The 18,471-nt window shown below is 41.4% G+C and overlaps 1 protein-coding gene across 1 annotated transcript; it reads left to right on the top strand.

Moving 5' to 3' along the window:
* Positions 1 to 7,671: 7,671 nt before the first annotated feature.
* On the top strand, positions 7,672 to 13,845 carry OSTN (osteocrin). Its single transcript, XM_065640496.1, has 4 exons — positions 7,672 to 7,770; positions 10,557 to 10,774; positions 13,422 to 13,501; positions 13,823 to 13,845. The coding sequence occupies exons 1-4, from the start codon at positions 7,672 to 7,674 to the stop codon at positions 13,843 to 13,845; spliced, it is 420 nt and encodes a 139-aa protein (XP_065496568.1).
* The last annotated feature ends 4,626 nt before the right edge of the window (positions 13,846 to 18,471 follow it).

Here is an 18,471-nt window from a genome sequence, read left to right as displayed (position 1 = left end):
TAAACGCAGTCCTTCTGAAGTTATTCCTGTTGTCTGTAAGAAATAGTTCTTAAAAAAAAAAATCAGGACATCAGGTTTCTCTACTGCAGTTTGCAGAAGTGAGAGGTTAGATGAATAGTGATGCTGCTGAAAATCTTTCCACTCCCATGGCTGGCTGGCTGATTCTCTGAAAGAAAAACCAACTCAACAACAAAAACCCTAGACCTTTAATTATAGCCTAATCATTTTGATCACAGCAATAAATACAACAAAAGTGAGGCAAGAATGTGTGTAAGAGTGCGAGACAGAGAAAGGTTTAGGGCAAGGATCAGTGGAAAATCTTTAGAAATGATGTAAGAGAAAGCAAAGGCAGGGATTGGAGTTTGTAGCCTACAGCAGAGAGTATAAAAACTCTGAAAGAAAGCTGAACATTAGGGATAAGTTAAGGGGAAGAACATAGCAGGACCATTAAGGAATTGCTTATATTCAATGCAAGGTAAGATGAGTGAGGACAGACAAAGGCTGGGGATGTTTTGTGTGTCTTCTGCTTTGTTTACAGCAGCTTTCTTCCCTTCTGTGCTTTCTTTTAATTTTTTTCAATCTTCTTGTGTTAACAGGCATGCACAAGGTATACACATGCCCATGTCTGATGGGAAAACAACAGTTTCTTTTTCCAGTCTGAGATTCAGATTGAGATGCTTATCACTTAGTATTTTTGGTACTAAAACTGAACTAATAATATTCAGTAGAAACTTATTTCCTTCAGTCAATCAGCCAATATTTAAATAAGATGTGTGATGCATTTTACAACAGTGACTAGTTACTTTCACGCTTTTTCAGTGCTTTGCTGCCTGTTTATGTTGTTATGGACTTTCCACTGTATGTTATTATCAAATGCATGTTACTTCTTAAAATAAGCTGAAGAGCTGTGATAGAATAGTTACTTTGCATTACTAAATTTCATCTGTGGTAGACAACTTTGCTGCATGTAGTATATTGTAAAACAGAAAATAAATGATTTAAGAAAAGTCTTTAATTTATGGATCTGCAAAAAGGTTTTGTTATATCCCATAATAGATAAATGTGGATCCAGATTCTGCCACATTCCTGCAATAATAGAATAAGCCTGCAAAAACATTCCTACACTAACAGAGCAATTATCATTATCCAGTGATCTGACTACTTCAGCTTTGTACCACTGCAAATGAAGACAGACTCTGATTCAGTGATAGTCATTGTAATTTCTCCATTCTGAGTTCAAAACTATTTCACTGTTTCTTTTTGCCTCCCGGACTGGAGTTGTACAAGTAAATACATGTGAATAACCTTTGGTTTAGATGTCCAGAGGCTATAGTGAAGCTCAGAATCCACCAATTTTTGAAGCACAAGCACTCATTGCCTTTATCTTTCTTTACATGGCTTTTCAATTTGGAATGACCATCCTCTCATGGGGAGTGCAGAGCTGAAAGCGGAGGAGCTGTGGGGAAGTTTTGTGCCCCTGCCCACTGATTCACTTAGGAAGCCTGGGGCAAATTATTACATTTATCTGTCTCTGCTCACCTGTATTGAAAATGCAACTCAGCCTACTTTTCTTGTATAATACTTTGAATATCATGAGGAATAACAGGGGAAAAAAAAGGCAAATCTATGGTGTACATGATGGGAAAACTGCAAAATATATCTGACTGGAGCGGGAGTTCTTCTATATATATAAGTACCGACCATAGTGATTTCAGCAGATTACAGCTTCATTTCCACTCTTTGAATAACAAATGTACGTCTCTGGGCTTTTTAACTAGCAAAGTAAAATATTTGAACCATGTAACTGTTGTAAGGGGTCTCTAGATTGACCCTGACAAGATTGCAAGTGATTGCAGCTTTCCTTTTCTTCTCAGTCAACCCAGAGAAACAGTTTACTCTCTAATTTCCATTTGCAATGCATCTTCACCAAGACTTTTCTTCTTCAAGTAATATCCTTGACCAGAACCTTTAAGTGTTTATCCAGTAAATCAGCATGAGTGTTTGATTCTCATTAAGAAATTGCAGTGCTCTTAAGAGCTTATCTTGAAGGCATATCTTGAAGGATACTTTTACTAGACTTTAAAAGGTCTGTGTTTTTATATTGGTAACATATTCTGATAAGATATTCTTCATATCAGGTATGAAGAACTTTCATTTATCACTCCAGTGCTGTTAGGAAAGGAGATGACTTTTCTAATATAGAAAAGCACAATATATTTCTCTACTTTTATTGACAGAAAGGTTTCTTATTTTTACTTTAAATGCTGAAGATGGCACTCTAACAATGAATAGTTTTTACTTCTCATGCTAAAGATGGAGGAAAGCTGAATGTAAAGTTAGAAATGTTAAGAAAAGTTGGCATGTTCAGTCAGTACACATATAAATAGCGTAGGGTTGAGAGTTTGTTGGAAATAAGAATAGTCTGATGTTTTGTTTTCCATTGTGCATACCAGGAATACTGCAGCTCACTCAATTATCTTATTTAAGAAAGGTGAAATAGATTCTTCCCATTAAGAGATATTTTGTTACACTGCATGTCATTCTTCTTATTTAGTATTTCCTAGGCTTCTAGATGGGTTTTATCACTTATCTTTGTGTCTCCTCATTCATTGTGTGATTCTCGTCCTTCAATTCTGTGATTCGTGGTCTCTTACATTTATGGTGCTGATGTGAGTTTGGGAGTTTTCATTTCTAAAATCTGTTGCTAAAAATGGATTTATTGCACATTGTTTACCCAGTTTTGCAAGATGTCCAACTTGTATGCTTCCTGCTTGAAATGTTCTCATTTGTTCTGCAAGGCCATTTGGTTTCATGCTCTTTATTCAAACGAAGAGATGAGGACTGTGACTCACTGGGCTTCCACAAGTGTTTGTCCACCTTTGTCAGTTAACTTTTTCCTGATTCATGCTTGTGTCTGTTAAGCAAATGCACTCCAGTAGGGCTGGGTTAATTTGTACAGTTTCTCTACTGAGGATGGGAACTAGAGTGCCACATTTTCAGCCTTTCTCCATATGAGCCATGTGATTTGTGTGTTGCTCCCACAAACGTTGTGCTTTCCGTGGGCAGGGTTGATGCAGAGTCTAGTCAAGCCCTGCAGGGACTAAGCCATCGATGAATCTGTTTTATTTGAGCACAGATGGTACAAACAGTTGTATACTTGAGCATCCTCTGGCCACATCTGCGACTACCAAAAGTGCAGCTATCAAGAGCTGAGTCAGCATTAAAAATAGTTACCAGCAAAGATAACAATCATGGTGATATGAAAACATTTTCTTACACTGGAAATCATATTGTTAAAGTGAAAGCAATTATTGAAATGAAGTCTTTGAAAAGCAATAAATAATCAATCTGAAGTGCCTTCTTGAGAAACCTTTAAGGAACTTCATTTTCAGAAAGTGGAACATCTTTGGCCTTGAAATAACGTCAGACAAAATGTTTAATCTGGGACACAGAAATACCTAGGCATTATCTCAAAATCACTACTCTTACATCTCTTGCTCAAGTTCATGAATTTTAAATTCTCTCTGGTTGCATCAGATAAAACCTACCTGCATCTATTTACCTACATAGTTGGGAAACTGAAAATAGAGGGAAATCTACATCGTAGAAGTTGACAGCGTCTGCACCATATGTCTAATAAAATGTGTGGCATTGTTTAAAGGTCTAAACCTACTCCAGAAAACACACTCTTAGTAATGTAAAGTGCCTGGTACTGACTGCTTACACTTCATTTTGCCACAAAGTCTCATGCTTCAATGTCTTGCTTCAGTATCTTTTTAAAAATCAGCATGTAAGAAGTGCTCTGTATCTCTTCTGTGGGATGAGAACAAAAACAACACTCTAACTTATTTTTGGACTCTGCTTTTTTTTCTGAGGATGGGATTCGTTTTGATTTTTTTCTCTCTTTTCTTTGATATTTACATGGCTAGGAGATTACACTTGAGATATGTACAGTCCCTTAGGAGTTTCTCAAATCACTAGCATTGCGGGTGTGGGCATGTATTTGGCTTTGTGGCAATGAATATGCTCGGAGGATCTATCCTACAACTTATAAAAGTAGGGCAAATTTGTTTCAGCAGGAACAGAAGGAACAGTTATTCTCAGAGCTTCACACAAGTTATTTATGAGTTGTTCTTTTTGTAAGAGACTCATCCATCATAATTTGATTGACCATAAGGCAGATTCCCATCAGGTGTCCAATCCAAGGCTAATGAAGCCAATGTTAGGACCCAGTGGTACATTTGACTAAGATAGGCAGCAGCAGTTAATTTTCTATTTTGTGGCATTGAAGCAGCAACAGAATACATCAGTAACTGGCTTGCAGGCACAGCCATCATTTCCCCCAGCTGGCTGGAATCTGCATGCTATGAGAGGTCCTTGTGACTAGCAGGTGATTGAGGCTTGCCAGCTCCATTCCAGTGCTCGTAGAGAAGGACTGGAGTCCGAATGGGCGCTGCCCACAGCCTCCCAGTGCCTGTGGGACAGCCATGCCTTGGCTCGGCTTCAGGTCAGCTCGGGAGCGTCCAGTACAAAACCACACTGGCTTCTTGGCTCAGCCACAACGTCCTCATCGGAAGAGCAAAGCTGTCACTTGTAGGTGAGCTCGGTCATGTCCCCTGTTGGGGTTACAACAAGCAGCGGAGTCATCAATACATAGTGGTAGCCGCAGTGAAATATTACAGTGCAAGGCATGATGTCTTGCCTCAGTTCTCTTACTAACAGGCCAGCAAGAAAAATAAAGTTCTTGTGATTTATACTTGTGGAGTAATCTCTGAAGCAATGTGAAATATGATAGTTCAAATGGGTAAGAACAATGACAGATGTTACCTTTTTTGACAGGCAATGGGTTTGGAGCTTGGTGATGAATTGCATGCCGTCTGGGGTTTGTTCAGCCCACTTATCTTCAGGATGTCATTTTGTTTTTTGGTTTTTTTTTTCTTTGAAAGAAAAACGTCTTTTAAGTCCTTTGGTTTGATGTTGGAGACTTAACAGTTTCTGTTTGGTAAAGAATTTTGCTTTCTTGTGATCTTTTCTTGGAAAATGGCTCTGCACTGATTCCTAAGAAAAAGGTTTGAATGTTTATCCTGCTTTGATAAGGTAGAATAATGTTCTCTCTTTTATCTTTAATTTTATTTTGATTGGAGCTGCAACAAAGATACCTAATTATATGAGGAATTTTAGTTCTGACACATTTGAAGCTAAAATATCACTAAAACACATAAATATGTCTGAATTTCAGACTTGTGATTATATTTAGTGAAGGGTAAACCATATTTTATGTCAGATTAGACCAGACCTTGAGATATGAAATACATGGAATTATACCCCAGTCCCTTGACCTATCTCTGTGAAATTGGTGGTAAAGTTTTCCAGAAGAAGGATGGAAATTCAATACCAGTGGGAAGTGTGCATCTTGCAAAGGTCCATGTGGTTGTCAGAGCTTTGGTTGCTCCCCTTCAGTAACAAATACTATCCAGCCTCACTTTAGGCCTCTCTTGGAATGGGTCAAGGTAAAATACGGGTGGGGTGAAGCAATAACCCGTGTGTGGCTGGTAAAGGCCCTTTTGGCAGGACGGCTCTGCTTACCCAATTGCAACAGCTGAGCTCAAGGGAAAAAAAGCAACAGCTGCTTTTAACAGATAAGATTCTGTGACATGGCTGAAGGTGGAAAGCTAAGTCCCAGACTGGCAGAAGACAGTGGGATTTTAATTATGTTTACATAATCCTCACTGCACCCTTAGTTTTGCAAATGCTTTTCTAGAGCTAAACTGCTCCGCTAGAACAAACCTGCATCTTTCACCTTGGTCACAACGTTGCATGAAAACTAGCATAACAGGATCTTGCTGGACTTAGTTTTTCTCCCTTTTAGACCAGTGACATTGCTTCTTAGCAATTTGTTTCAATGGGCCCTAGAGCCAAGCATTAAGTCCTTACAATTTCCTCTGCTTCTAATTTCACTGGCATCGGCTTCTGACCAGTTAATCAAACGTCTTTTGTGTTGCAGGTGCCTTAATGTTTATTTTGATTGGTGTACTAGTTGCTTTTTTAGCTCTTCGGTCTTTGGGTTGAATGAATACCAGGACAGACCTTAAACCGTAATAAACATGTGTTTTTAACCTTGTCATTTATTTTTATGTCTCTGTATCCAAATAACAAGGATGTGGTTACCTGTAGTAGTAGACTACTTCTTCAAATTTCAATGCACACCCACATACAAAAATATACATTCTAGAGGGTTGCAGCTTTAAGCACCCCAAGACAGGCCCTTGTCTGACCTTAATGGCTGTTGCCATTGGACTGAGAGACAGCAGTACCACCTGGCTTCTTGCTTTGTCCTTTGATTCCAATGAACTCAGTCTGCTTCACCCCTACGGATTAACTGGCAGATTTCTTTCTCACTACTGATCCCTCAGGGGCAGTATAAAAAAAAAAAGGATATATAATAGAGTAACCAAGTAACAGAAGCACACATAGGATATGTTGAAAAGACCAAGGAAGAAATAGTTTCAGGAAACAAGGGTACAAATGCTCTGTCGTTACTTTCTAAAGTTGGACTCCAAATACTTTTGTGGCTTCTCTTTTTTGTAGTGTGGGAAAAAGTACAAAGCCAAATGATTTTTACCATGTGTCTTCTGCCTGATCTAATGGCAAATTTTCTATGCAGAGGATAAAACAACTATCATACATCACAGAAATGTATTTAGACATCCTTTCTATTTCTGCTTTTGCCAAGTGGAGAGTCAGCAAAGCATGGCAGAATCAGGCTTGAATTATACTCTGGGGCAGGACCTGGAGACAGAGTAATCAGCAAATTAGCAGATACCTTTGGCACTAGAGGCCCCAACCTAGTTCTTATTAACATCAGATGAAATATTCCCACCTAGGTGAGTTGGAGGCACATCAGGTTTTAAGAGCTAGATCCAAACAAGGGCTTAAATAATGCAGCCTAAACCCATGGCCAAAGAAACTCCTGCAGCAAGCAGCTTCCCAGTCCTGAGCCTCCCAACACTTGACCCTCCCTGCATTACTTAAAGGCTCTGTAGGCATCTGCAGTTCTGCAGCTGTGACACATGGTCAGAACACCAGCAGTCTGAGCAATGCATTCCCTTGTAACCTTTTCCCAGGTGTGGGAGCTGGATTACTTTATCCCAGGACCCCGAGAAGATCCTGTAATTTGTAGCAACCATTAACTCGTGCTGAGAACTGGTGAAACGCACCCTTGCTTTCAAAATGCTGCTGGGGAGGTATGTGATTTCTGTTAGCAGCTGTAGGCACCTATCCAGTATGTGGAGAGGTCAGGGTTAACCTGGGTGACTATGAGCCAAAGTGTCCCTGCTTACAAGTGAGTGTCTGGTTCATCTGGTTTTAACACATTTGCGTTCATTACTCCTGCCACTGCAAGCATTGGCCCACTGTGCAGAAAGGAATTACAAGATTTACAGGGCTGCGAAGGAGCAGAGAGGAAGGAGCTGGTTCTGCACCCAAAGGTGGAGGGGCACTCAGATGGCACTGTCTAGTCACTGGATTTTTTGCAGTCACTTTGTAAGAGAAAACGTATTAACAGCCAAGAGAACAGAATCTTCCTTTGCTTTCACTTCTTAAAGACCTTTGGAGTGAGGTTCCTCTAGGAGTGCAGCTGTGAAGTCATTAACAGATTGTTCTCCTTTACAGATGCTGCAGTTCCAGCTTGTTGTGGTGCATTTGGCCCTAGTGATTACCCTGCTGCAGTGGCATTCTAGCTCAGTGCTCCTTGCAGAGGCAGCTCCAGAGGTAGGTGAATGTTTCTGGTGCTTGTCACATAACCCAGCTCTTCCTTGGGTTGTTCTTGGCCGCAGAATGTGGGAGACACCACGGTATCCAAACAGTGTTGGAAGGTGAGCGATTGCTATTGACTCTCAAAGGGCAAAGGAGGAGCAGGACAACTTCCCCAGCAAAGAGAGGGATGCAAGTTGCATGGCTCTGGAAGGACAGACAGAAGAAAGTCTCACCCAGATTCAGGCAACCTCTCCTGAAACACCATGGGATTTTCTGTGCGTTAAAACATTGTCCAGTGATGCGCAGGGAGTAAACTCTTCTAACACTCAAGGGAAGGTTTCACTCTTCTTCTTAAAGACAAACAATAGCATGAAAAGTCTGCAGCTTTCAGAAGCTAAAAGGAGATCCATGAGAGAAGAACACCTGCACAAAAGCTACAAATTAAAGGACACAGAAGAGTCCAGGAGATTGAAGGAGCAAAGTAACTTGCCTAAGCTTGTGAAGGAAATCAGAGGATGAAATGGGAGAATGATCTCACATTTCATCCAGTGCGATATGCAGAGGTTGCACCTGAAAATACTTTCAGTGCAGTCTCTTTTTTTACATCGTCTTGACATGAAACAGACTTGGCAGGAAAGGTATTTATGTAACGGTTTTGTACTATAAAAAAATCGAGGATCTAAAAGTTTAATCAAAGTAGCACTGTTAGGCTGTAGGGTCTTCACACCGGTTTTTAAGATCAGCTGAGAAGTTTGATGCATACTGAAGAATACTGATGTGTCCTTCACCTTGTTCGCTGTCTTGAAGCAAGCATGCCCTGATTTTACAAAATAATATTTGTTACAGAAAACAGGGCTTTGGGAAACCACTCCCCACATCAGTGCTGCAGCAGCTGCTGTTCTGATGACACAGAGACCTGGTATTCTGTCTCTATCAATGATAGATTTTTGTGAAAAGAACATAAGAACAGGACATCTTCAGAGACTTCCTGATCCAGAGACTTGTGTTGGACCAGGCTGATGAGCTTGAATTTGTCTGTGAAAGAGTTTAAAATTTTGGTATCTGCTATGTCCTCTGGCAATGCGTTCCACTCCATCTCTGTGCTGTGGTTAAAATGTAGCTCCTTATTTTTATTTTAAATCCACCATCTGGTGACTTCACTGGATGGACTGGAGAGCTCTTTTTCTTGAGGAAAAAATTACCAGTCTTTATTCACCTCTTTGCTGTTCATAAGTTTATAAACCATCCACTGTATCACTGTCCCCACACTCATCCCTTTGCTTATCTGTGAAGTTGCGCTTTTTTCAGTGGTTCGCCATAGAAAAACTGTCTACTTCTGATTATCATTTTAGATGTCTCTTTACTTTTTGTAATTCTATTATATCAATTTTAAGACAAAATAAGCAGGGCTGTACAAAGTACTCAAGAGCAGAGGCTATTTTTTATCTTCCAGTTTCAAGCATTATTGTAGACATTTATCCCTGCTAACCAGAGGGGAGAGTTCCTTTTTTTTAAAGGCATAATTTTGTTGCAAACCTTTATGGAAGTTTTATAACACTGAAAAGGAACAGACCCTCAGCCTCACTGAGGCTTTTTATGAGCCTCAGTGCACTTGAGGCTCATAAAAAGTAAAGTAAAAAAAAAAAATCCTTTATAAAAGCATTAACAGTGCTACATCATTTGTGTTATTATTGTGGTCATGTGCTCCCCCGTGTAAAAAGATCACAGTTTCATACACTCCATCACTGGTTAGGCCACCTATTGGTAGTGGGAAATGTCACCACAACTATGGTGTGGACCGCAGTAGATACCAGCGTATTACATCATCCATATGATGGCTTCCTTTACATTTGTACTAAACTCATTGTGTATGAAGATGGATGCTTCTAAAGATAGAGGAAAACCTGGTTCAATGCATATAATAAATGTTCTGGTTAGAAATTCTGATCTAATTCTGTGAAGACCAAGTGGAACAAGAAGGCAAACATTTCATCCAAAGAGAAAATGATTTGAGCTTGACACCTTTGAGCTTTCATAGAATAGCTGCTGCCCTAGATTTTTATGTTATTTGCAAAGCAAATATTTCACTTTGATTTATTTCATTTCTCTCTTGATAGACTCCAATATTTTCAGGTATTCTAGATAGCAAAGTAGAGTTTAGTTTTGAAGAGGTATTAAGCCTAATGTCGTAACTAAGGTTCAAAATTCTATGTTGAGTCAACACTGTTCTTTCCTCCTCCCCATATAGTGCTACTGCATAAATTCTTTGAATGTCAACGCTGAGCAAGTTTATCTTGGGAAAATTTTTGCATAACAATTAATTTGTCAGCTTTAGATGAAAAATTCTGTATAACATTTAATTACTATTTATTAGCATGCATTAAAAAAAATGAAAATTGTTTTGCTGAAAAAGGATGAAATTACTCAGCTCATGCTATAAGTGATGCTAATCATGCTGCTAAGATAGGGATAGTGGGCTGGCCTACAAAAAGCAGGCTTTGTGATGTAATAAATTTTTATAATTCTTGCAATAATAATGAAGGCAAGTTCAATTCTATTAAAAAAAAAATCCCAACCTTTTATGGCAAACTTCTCTGAGTGGAAAGTGGCCGTGTTTCACAGAAAGAACTTTGTTTTAAAACATTGGCCCAGGTTTAGTATCCTAGTGTTTATGTATTTGTAGGACTGCTGCTGTGACACTGGTTCAAATGGGTTGGTTTGTGGTTTTTTGTTTCTTTGTTTTGTTGGATTTTTTTTCTGGAACTTGAGCAGCAAGTAAACATCCCCCCTTTCTTTTGCAGCCTTTAGAGCCTTCTGCTGCTTTGGGCATGGGAGCACATCCCACTGCCAGTGAAGTGAAGTCAGCCACCAACCTGGCAGCCAAACTGCTCCTTCTTGATGAGCTGGTGTCTCTGGAGAATGAAGTGACTGAGACCAAGAAGAAAAGGAGTTTCCCAGGATTTGGCTCCCCAATTGACAGGATTTCTTCAAGCTCTGTGGATGCTAAAAGCAAAAAGAGGTAAATTCTTAGATGCTTCTACCAGGGATAAAGTTGGAAGAAGACTGTTGGTAGGTGTTCTGGATACAGATGGGTTAGCTTTAGCCACCAGCAGGTTTACTGTTGTGAGGCACCTCTGATCAGGACACCAGAATCTGTATAGAAACCGTCCTGGTTGCATGGTGTGTAATCTTTCAGCTGTGATGCTGCACTAGTTCATTCACCTCCACAGCGCCATGCAGCTAACAAAGATCATTCAAGCATATGCATTTTAGCACGCTTCTTTCCACTGTTGTGAAGCAAAACGCAGTTTAAAACTGCCTTTTTAGTCATGAGGTTATTTAAAGCAAAAATATGCCTGAGGTTCAAAAGCAGAGGGGCAGGGCTAGTTGCTCCTGGGGTGAAGAGAAGGTATGGTGCTGTGCATGTCTGGAATAGCAAGATGAAGAACATACCGTGTAAATGGGCAGACAGTTAATAGAATGGGCTTCAAGAACTCAGTCAACCTATGATAAACCAGGGTTTAATCAATATAGCAGTACAGCTATACCTTCACAGTACGCGTTTGAAGATAAGTATGTTTAAAACAGGGCTAAGCAATGACGCTTGATATGGCCGGGGAGAGCCAGGGAGTTTGGGGCAAAGCTCAAGGGGCTGTTCGCTATATCTGAAAGAGCTTAACTGTCTTGTTCCCTTTTTCTGGTAACTGTCTTCTTTTGGATGGAATCCCCAACACCACAAAGTATTTAATAACGTGCTTAAAGCTTAATCTGGAAGTGGAAAATATTCACAAGACCCAGTCAACATTACAAGTATTTTTTTTTCAAACAGAGTTTTGCAATATTTTCTTGTTTTTCCATTTATCCACTCCGTCTGCTACTAGGACTTTTTCACTGCAGCCAAAAGTGATAAAATAAGAAATTCTTAAAACCTGGAGTAGAACTATTCTGTTCTGTATATCTCCTCAAGAGATCAAAATCTGCTCATTCTTTGTTTGCTTTTTTGCATGTTTTCCCTTTTCAGGGGAAGAAATACAAGGTCGGTTTTGAAGCTGCAGTGCCTTTTTTGCAAAGTATATGGTATTCCCAATTTGCCTCTTGCTTTTTAGGTGGAAATCTTGTTTTCATTCTACGTGCAATACAAGAGGGGGGAAAAAAAGAAGGGAAAAAAAAAAACCAAAACACATGAAAAAGGGAAATTGTGGTGAAAATTGTCCAAGTTTTCTAACAGCTTGTCTCTGAATAATGAGCTCTTGCAAATGAATGACATACTGCACAAAATTCCTCCTTTGCCAGCATCATCAGCATAGTTTTCAGTTTTGTGTTGAGTTTATCACTTCGGGGGAGCTGATTAGCTTTTGAGTTTAGGATGGACTCATTTATTAGAGCCATCTCAGCTCTCTTGATCGCCGCATTGATAGTCAGATAGTCAGATGGACCATAGGGCAGATGAGTGCTGCCAAACAGCAGAAAGGCTGGGTGCTTAGGTGGAAATGGGCAGAGTCTGCTGCACTTAAAGGAATAAAGCTGAGGACTGAGCACCCTGTCACTGTCCTGTACACAAAGGATAACAGCCCATTCCTGTACCAGCTGGGAGGGTTACCTTTAGAGGCCAGATAATGACTTTTGAAGTGTGAAAGCTGTTAAACAGATTCAGCCACCTGAAATAATACAGTGTGTGTAGTGCCTGGCAACACAACGGAAACTTTTGGGAAATTGCAGTTCAAATATAGGTCCACTTAACACATTGTTGTGGTACCCACCAGTTAGAGGGGTGCCCAGATCCTGATCTTGCTCAGCAACATCAATTTATAAGGCTTTGAAAGCAAGAGAAGAGCACGCAAGAAGACATGAGTCTTCAGAAGAGGTAGATCCATAGACAAACAGAGAGAAAGAGGCTCTGGGAATCTTAGAAAATGCTATTTTAAATAGACAACAGCACTTTGTCCCTTGTAAGTGCTGAAATAGGCACAGTCTGGTTTGGAAAGTGGAAGCGGCGTGGGAGGCTGGGGAGGGAGCGGTGGCTGTGCTGTTGTGGCTCGGGATGGCTGCAAGAGGGGAAGCTGCTCTGCCTGTCTCCTGCTCCCGTGGGCGTGAGGTTACGATTTCCCTCTTTTTTTAACTACAGAGGATGATGGTGTTACAACTAACGATGCAGAACCCCTGCTGTAATCCAGTCTAGGAAATTAATTCCCCTTTTTATCAAGTCAGGCTCAGCACAACTCCAGCAGCCCAAGACTTGCCTCCCACCAGCTTGTGCCTACGCCCGGGGAGGAAAGAGTGTTGCCCTTGGCTTTCTTTCCCTGTAGCTTCATGCAACGGTGCTGAATATGTAGGTGTTTGAGGAAGGGACAGAGAGTCTTCTTTCTTTTATGAATAGCAGTTATCCTGAGAATTACTTGTTTGCTACCAGATAAAAGCAGGGATAGTGGATCAACGTCAGCCATTCTGTAAAACAGATGCAACTTTTGTCTATTCTTTTGTAAGACAAGTGAAGCATCTTATTTTTAAGCACTCACATCTCTGGCTGCTCCTGCACAGCTGTTCTGCCTCAACAATAAAAGTTGTTAGTCGGATGAATGGAGGAATCACAGACGTAGTAACTTTTATTATTCCTATGATGTCTTTCCCCAATTCTTTCCCTCCTTTGCTCTTTTTCTCCCACGCAGGAAAGTGGTTGAGCTGCCTAAGAGACGGTTTGGAGTTCCTCTCGACCGGATTGGAGTGAGCCGCCTCGGCAACACCAAGGGTTAGCGGTTCCTGCGAGTAAGCCAAAGCACCCCGGGGGTGGGCAGACTCAGAGAACGCCCCTGCTCTCAGTTGCATGGAGGAACTCAAGTCATGCCAGTAGGCTTGGAAAGAGACACTTGGGGAATTATGGCTTCTTATAACGTGGATTGTGATCGTCAATTTAGCTTGAATGCCCTAAATCAGAACTTTGTACTCCCCTACAAGAAAACGAGTATTTCTAACATTTTCCATCTCCTGTAGATCACCTGGCAGTGTGTTTGTCCACGCCTTGCGTTTCTGACATGGGAAAATCTAATCTTTACTGCTTTTCTTCCTACAGGTGCTTCTGTTCTGAATGACTGATGCTGTCTTGAGAACATTACAGAATTAGAGAAACTGCATCACAGCATGTCTTGTCATTGACTAATGATTCAACACTCCAGGAATTGACCTCCTGCAAAATCTGTTTCACATTGTGTTTTACAAATGTTGTTTTTCCAAATAATAACAAATTTAGTTTATCAGGTCAGAATGCTCTCACAGTCATGCACAGTGCCACTCATAGGAGGGAATGGAATATATGTATATAGTTTAATTGCATGGCATTTATTTCTTAAACTTGCAGAGGACTGTTAGGTTTTTTTTGATTGAAAATAAAACTTCCAGAGATGCCAACAGCAGCCTATGAAAAGCAGTCAGTTTGCTTTGCACATTTCTTTGAAGAGGGTGTTTGTTTGGTAGATTAAGGGAGGATTTAACAGTTATGGGACAAATCTCGAATTTATTTGAACTGCTGTTTGGGAGAAGATGCCTACTGACTTCACCAGGATTTAGTCTGATTAAGAGCTATGACAATATCTTAGTATTTGTCCTGATGTTTTTAGTAGTCTTTCTCTTATCTCTGCACCATATTTAGACATGGTTTTTTTCATATGACAGATCCTGAAATGTGGTGAGACTTCTAGTTTCCTCCTTAAGCTGATGAATACATTTCACTCCTTCCTCTGCATAACATAGGATGGCATCCAAGTATGAAGTCATCTACTTCCTAGGCCATCTGCATCATATGCTTTATTTTAGCCTCTTGATGAGCATAATCAGACATCCAACTCTAAAAGTCCAAGAATTTCTCACTCTGGTAAAATGTAAACACGTCCTCTCTCTTCATTTCAGAGTAAAACAGGTTATCTTAAATCCTGTTTCCTTCTTTTCACTTTTTTCCAGGTTATAAAATACAGTTGAAAAGAGCTGTTTGCTGACATCTCAATGTCGGATTCTTAGTTGAGGTTTTCTAAACCTTGCATGCTCCTTCTTGGACTTTGGTCCATGTCAGCTAAATTATTTGGATTGTTATTCTTGGATATAAATCATCCTCAGAATTGCCAAAGAAGATCCATTGAGAAAGGGATTGTGCAGGACTAAGAAAAAAAATTATTCTTGCCCAATATACTCTGTGTTAGGCAGAAAGTAAGACTGGAGATAGGAATTAAGTGTTAATTTCCTGATTTTATGTGGGGCACAAAGCACTTGGCCATCACTTAGAAAACTGAGGAAAAATACAGTCAGCTACAGGAAAGGAATCAGAAGTCAATGAGTCTTTGAAGTTAAAGCTATTTCAAGGATTGGGATATTGGGGCAATTGCCCCAGTTCAGTCCATGGTGGGAGATGGGCTGCCGCTGAGAAGCACAGGTATCATGCAGTTCGTGTCTGAAAGGGGCAGTGCTCAGCCATGCAGGGGCCTTTCCCATTTCCCTTCTTGCTGACAGCCGTGCCCTGAGACAAGGGCTGGCCCAGCCAAAGAAAGTTTGCAAGAAAGCTTGCTTTTCTTGACATCTCCAGTATAGGCCAATGCTGCTGAGAGCAGCTGCACATACTGGTGAATCACATCAAGAGGTGGCCCCATCTTTTCCATCAGGCAGAGCCCTCTCTGCTGAGTTAGGTGATCATTCCTCCTGTGGTGGGTGAGTGCTTGTGTGTGAAGTGAAGCACTGCAGATGCTTTCCAGACCAATCTCTCGAAAGCCATAGGAAGTCCATATGTCATCATCGTGGGTTTTTGCTCCCTGCTTGTTCCCTCATCCCACTGCTCCTTTTCTGCTTCTAAACTTGCAGCTGAAGGCTCTGAGAGCTGCATTCAGGAGGTGCATGTAGACTGGCTGACTCGAGACAAGATTTTCTGTCTAAGAGCAAATTTGCAAATGCGGTCCCAGACAAGCCCAGACCCTGTCCTCTGCTGTGCACTGCCACCACCCATCCTGAGCCTGCTCTGCGGTTTTGTAAACAATGATCTTGTTTCACTGAGCTCATCCAGGCAATCTGCAGATAATCCGCTTGCAAGGCAGCTGTATGTGTGCAGCATGGGCAAATTATGGAAGTGATGTACACCTGACTGCTCATACAGCTGTCTGTCAAATGCTGCATGGACAGTCATTACATGACTTATTTTGGGAGACTCTGATCAGAGGAATCTGGTGCTAATACATTCGCTTCAAAAATGTGCTGCTGGATCAGAAAAGTGTTTAACAGTTGGCAGGTATTAGCCTGAGCTTCCAAATAAAGAGGGGTTTTAAAGTCTGCAGTTGCGTGCAGGAATGCCTTCCGTTTGAAGGGTTATGTGAAAGCAAAGCAGGACAGAGGTGTCTGTGGTCATGTTGCTTGGAACAGCGAGCTGGAAGCCTTAGTTCTGCTCTTAGCTCCCACCTCACTGTGTGGATTACTTTGGAGAATGCAGCAGCCTTTCTGTTCCTCTGCCCCATCCACCACAGAGCACATTCAGTCCTCCTGTGGCTCAAAAAGCACTCTTTCAAATCCATAGATTGGCAGGTACTGTTTAAAATATTATGATGTCTGATAGGCTGAACACCACAATTTGTTTCCATAGGCACTATTGGGTAGCTTCAGTCAGCATGCATAGCATGGAGGTCAACAAATGTGAAATGAAGATTTACTGCAGCATCCATTGCATGCTAGATTTGCCCTGTGCTTCCTATTTGCAAATCCACTCAGATGCCTGTGAGGATTTTCTGCCAATAAATCAATATGCTGTACTAGAATGTCTAAGGGAAAGCCCTTTAATTACTGCCTGTGGATCATTAACTTCAGCAAGAGTGATTGCTCAAGCATGGGCAAGGTGTGAGCAGCCATGATGTGGAGGTGGCACCTGAGGAAGAGGAGAGTTTCTGTTCTGCACGTTTAGAAGATAGGATGTAGCACAGCATGTGGCCTAAAAAATCACTGCTAGCAGCGTTGTACATTGCACTCCAGGGAATTCCTGTGTCTAGAATGACAGCAAGCTGTTAAATAGCCGCAGTCTCTGTATTCCTTTTGGTGACTTGCTGATGAGTCGTCACACCGGGTGGGGAAGGTATGGCTACAACTCACAGGTAACAGATGGAGCCTGCTGCTCCAGCCTTTCATTGCGCTGGGATTTCCCGTGAGCTGAAAGCATCTGAGCGCAAGACCAGCTTGGGGCATGCAGGGCAGCTCTTGTGATACATCTGCCTTTCAGCTAGAGCACCCAGCTCTCGAAGAAAGAGAGACTCTTGGCAATAGGCTAGAATTTTTCCTGGATTTGGTGATGTTGAGAGGGCATGTGAAAGTATGTTCACACATACCTTTTCACTTGCAGAAAAGCAACAGAAAATATGAAATGTGATCTGAATCACTACCAAGGCAATAACAAAAATTTAATACTAACAGTAAACTGTATTTTGCATGTCATTAGACCTTGTTGATATAATCAAGCTGGTTTTATTCCATAGATGCTTTGGCCTGTAATAAGATGAATAGATCTCCCGTTAATGAAATATATGCAAGGTACTGCTGTGGTAAGTGTGCATATCCTGCCAGAGCCCAAGGCAATGAATGTAACATGGTAATTACAGCTTTGGGAGAGGTAAAGTTTTGAAGAATATGTAGTATGCACGCTACAGTTAAATAGTGTGGCTCGACAGGGCTGGAGAGACTTTAATTCTAGCCAAAAACAGTCCACGCATTCACAGTGGCTACCAGATTCTGCTCTCATTTATACCACTGGAAACCTGAAAGTTAACATCAGTGGCTTTAAGATTTATTCTGAATTTGCACCTTTGGGAGCATGGTCCACTGTTTTTGCAAATATTAATAAATGTAGATAAGTGACTTAAGATTAATATACGTAGGAACCACCGAGGGATTGTGTTCTCTTCCTTTTGGGCAGGTGCAGACATAATTTTGCAGTAGAAAAAGCCAGCTGGCATCTGCACTGAGCAGCCAGATAAGCCACAAATCTCTTCTCAAAACATCTCTTTGTGGTGAGTAGGCAGAAATCAGTGGGTCTGGTCCAGTACTATGAGGATAGCAGCCCACACATGTTCATGAGGAAGACCCAACTCTCATTCCCAGTTGGGGTTAAAAGGAAGAGCCTCTTCCTCAGGCACATTAAAACAGGCCTGTGTTGCCACAGCTAGGTGTTTAATGGGAGCCTTTTTTCTATTGTAAACTTCACACGAACCATTAAGGTAAGAGGAGCCTACATCAGGGGAAATGTGCTGCCCCTTGGACCTCTGCAAGAGGTGAGAAAGAAAACAGCATGTGCTTCTGTGCAACAGAAAATCTTTATTGGAATGATACCCAAAGGATCCAGACTTCCATGCTTGCCCTCCCCCAAACCTACTGTGTACGCTGATGGGACACGAGGAGGAACAGCTCTGGCTCAGCAAGCCGAGGCAGACATCCCTGAGCCCTTCACATGACACCCAGTCTGCCCCCCTGTCCCAACAGCGGGTGTTTGGTCATCACAGACCTGCTTGTAGGAGGCAATGGGAAACCCAGACACCACCGTGAGCAATGTCTGTAGATGTGGGCAGAGGCCCAAGCTGAGGGGAATTGAGTTATTGTTTGGTGCCTTTGAGGATGGTGAGAAGGGGAAGAGTGTACAGTGTCAGCAGGCTGAATGGCGCACAGGACAGCAAGGCAAGTTGGGAAGCATCTTCCAAGTAGAACGTCATG

The sequence above is a fragment of the Caloenas nicobarica genome, chromosome 8 (genome assembly GCF_036013445.1).
Source record: "Caloenas nicobarica isolate bCalNic1 chromosome 8, bCalNic1.hap1, whole genome shotgun sequence".
NCBI classification, from domain to species: domain Eukaryota; kingdom Metazoa; phylum Chordata; class Aves; order Columbiformes; family Columbidae; genus Caloenas; species Caloenas nicobarica.
The sequence above is the reverse complement of the archived record's forward strand: the minus strand, read 5'-3'. Positions and strand labels throughout refer to the sequence as shown.

What these genes read in the sequence shown, in the direction of transcription:
- OSTN (XM_065640496.1), top strand. Translation starts at nt 7,672, where the DNA reads ATGCTGCAGTTCCAGCTTGTTGTGGTGCATTTGGCCCTAGTGATTACC. An exon ending in GATGCTAAAAGCAAAAAGAG is followed by an intron (nt 10,775 to 13,421) that starts GTAAATTCTTAG and finishes TCTCCCACGCAG; the next exon opens with GAAAGTGGTTGAGCTGCCTA. An exon ending in CCGCCTCGGCAACACCAAGG is followed by an intron (nt 13,502 to 13,822) that starts GTTAGCGGTTCC and finishes TTCTTCCTACAG; the next exon opens with GTGCTTCTGTTCTGAATGAC.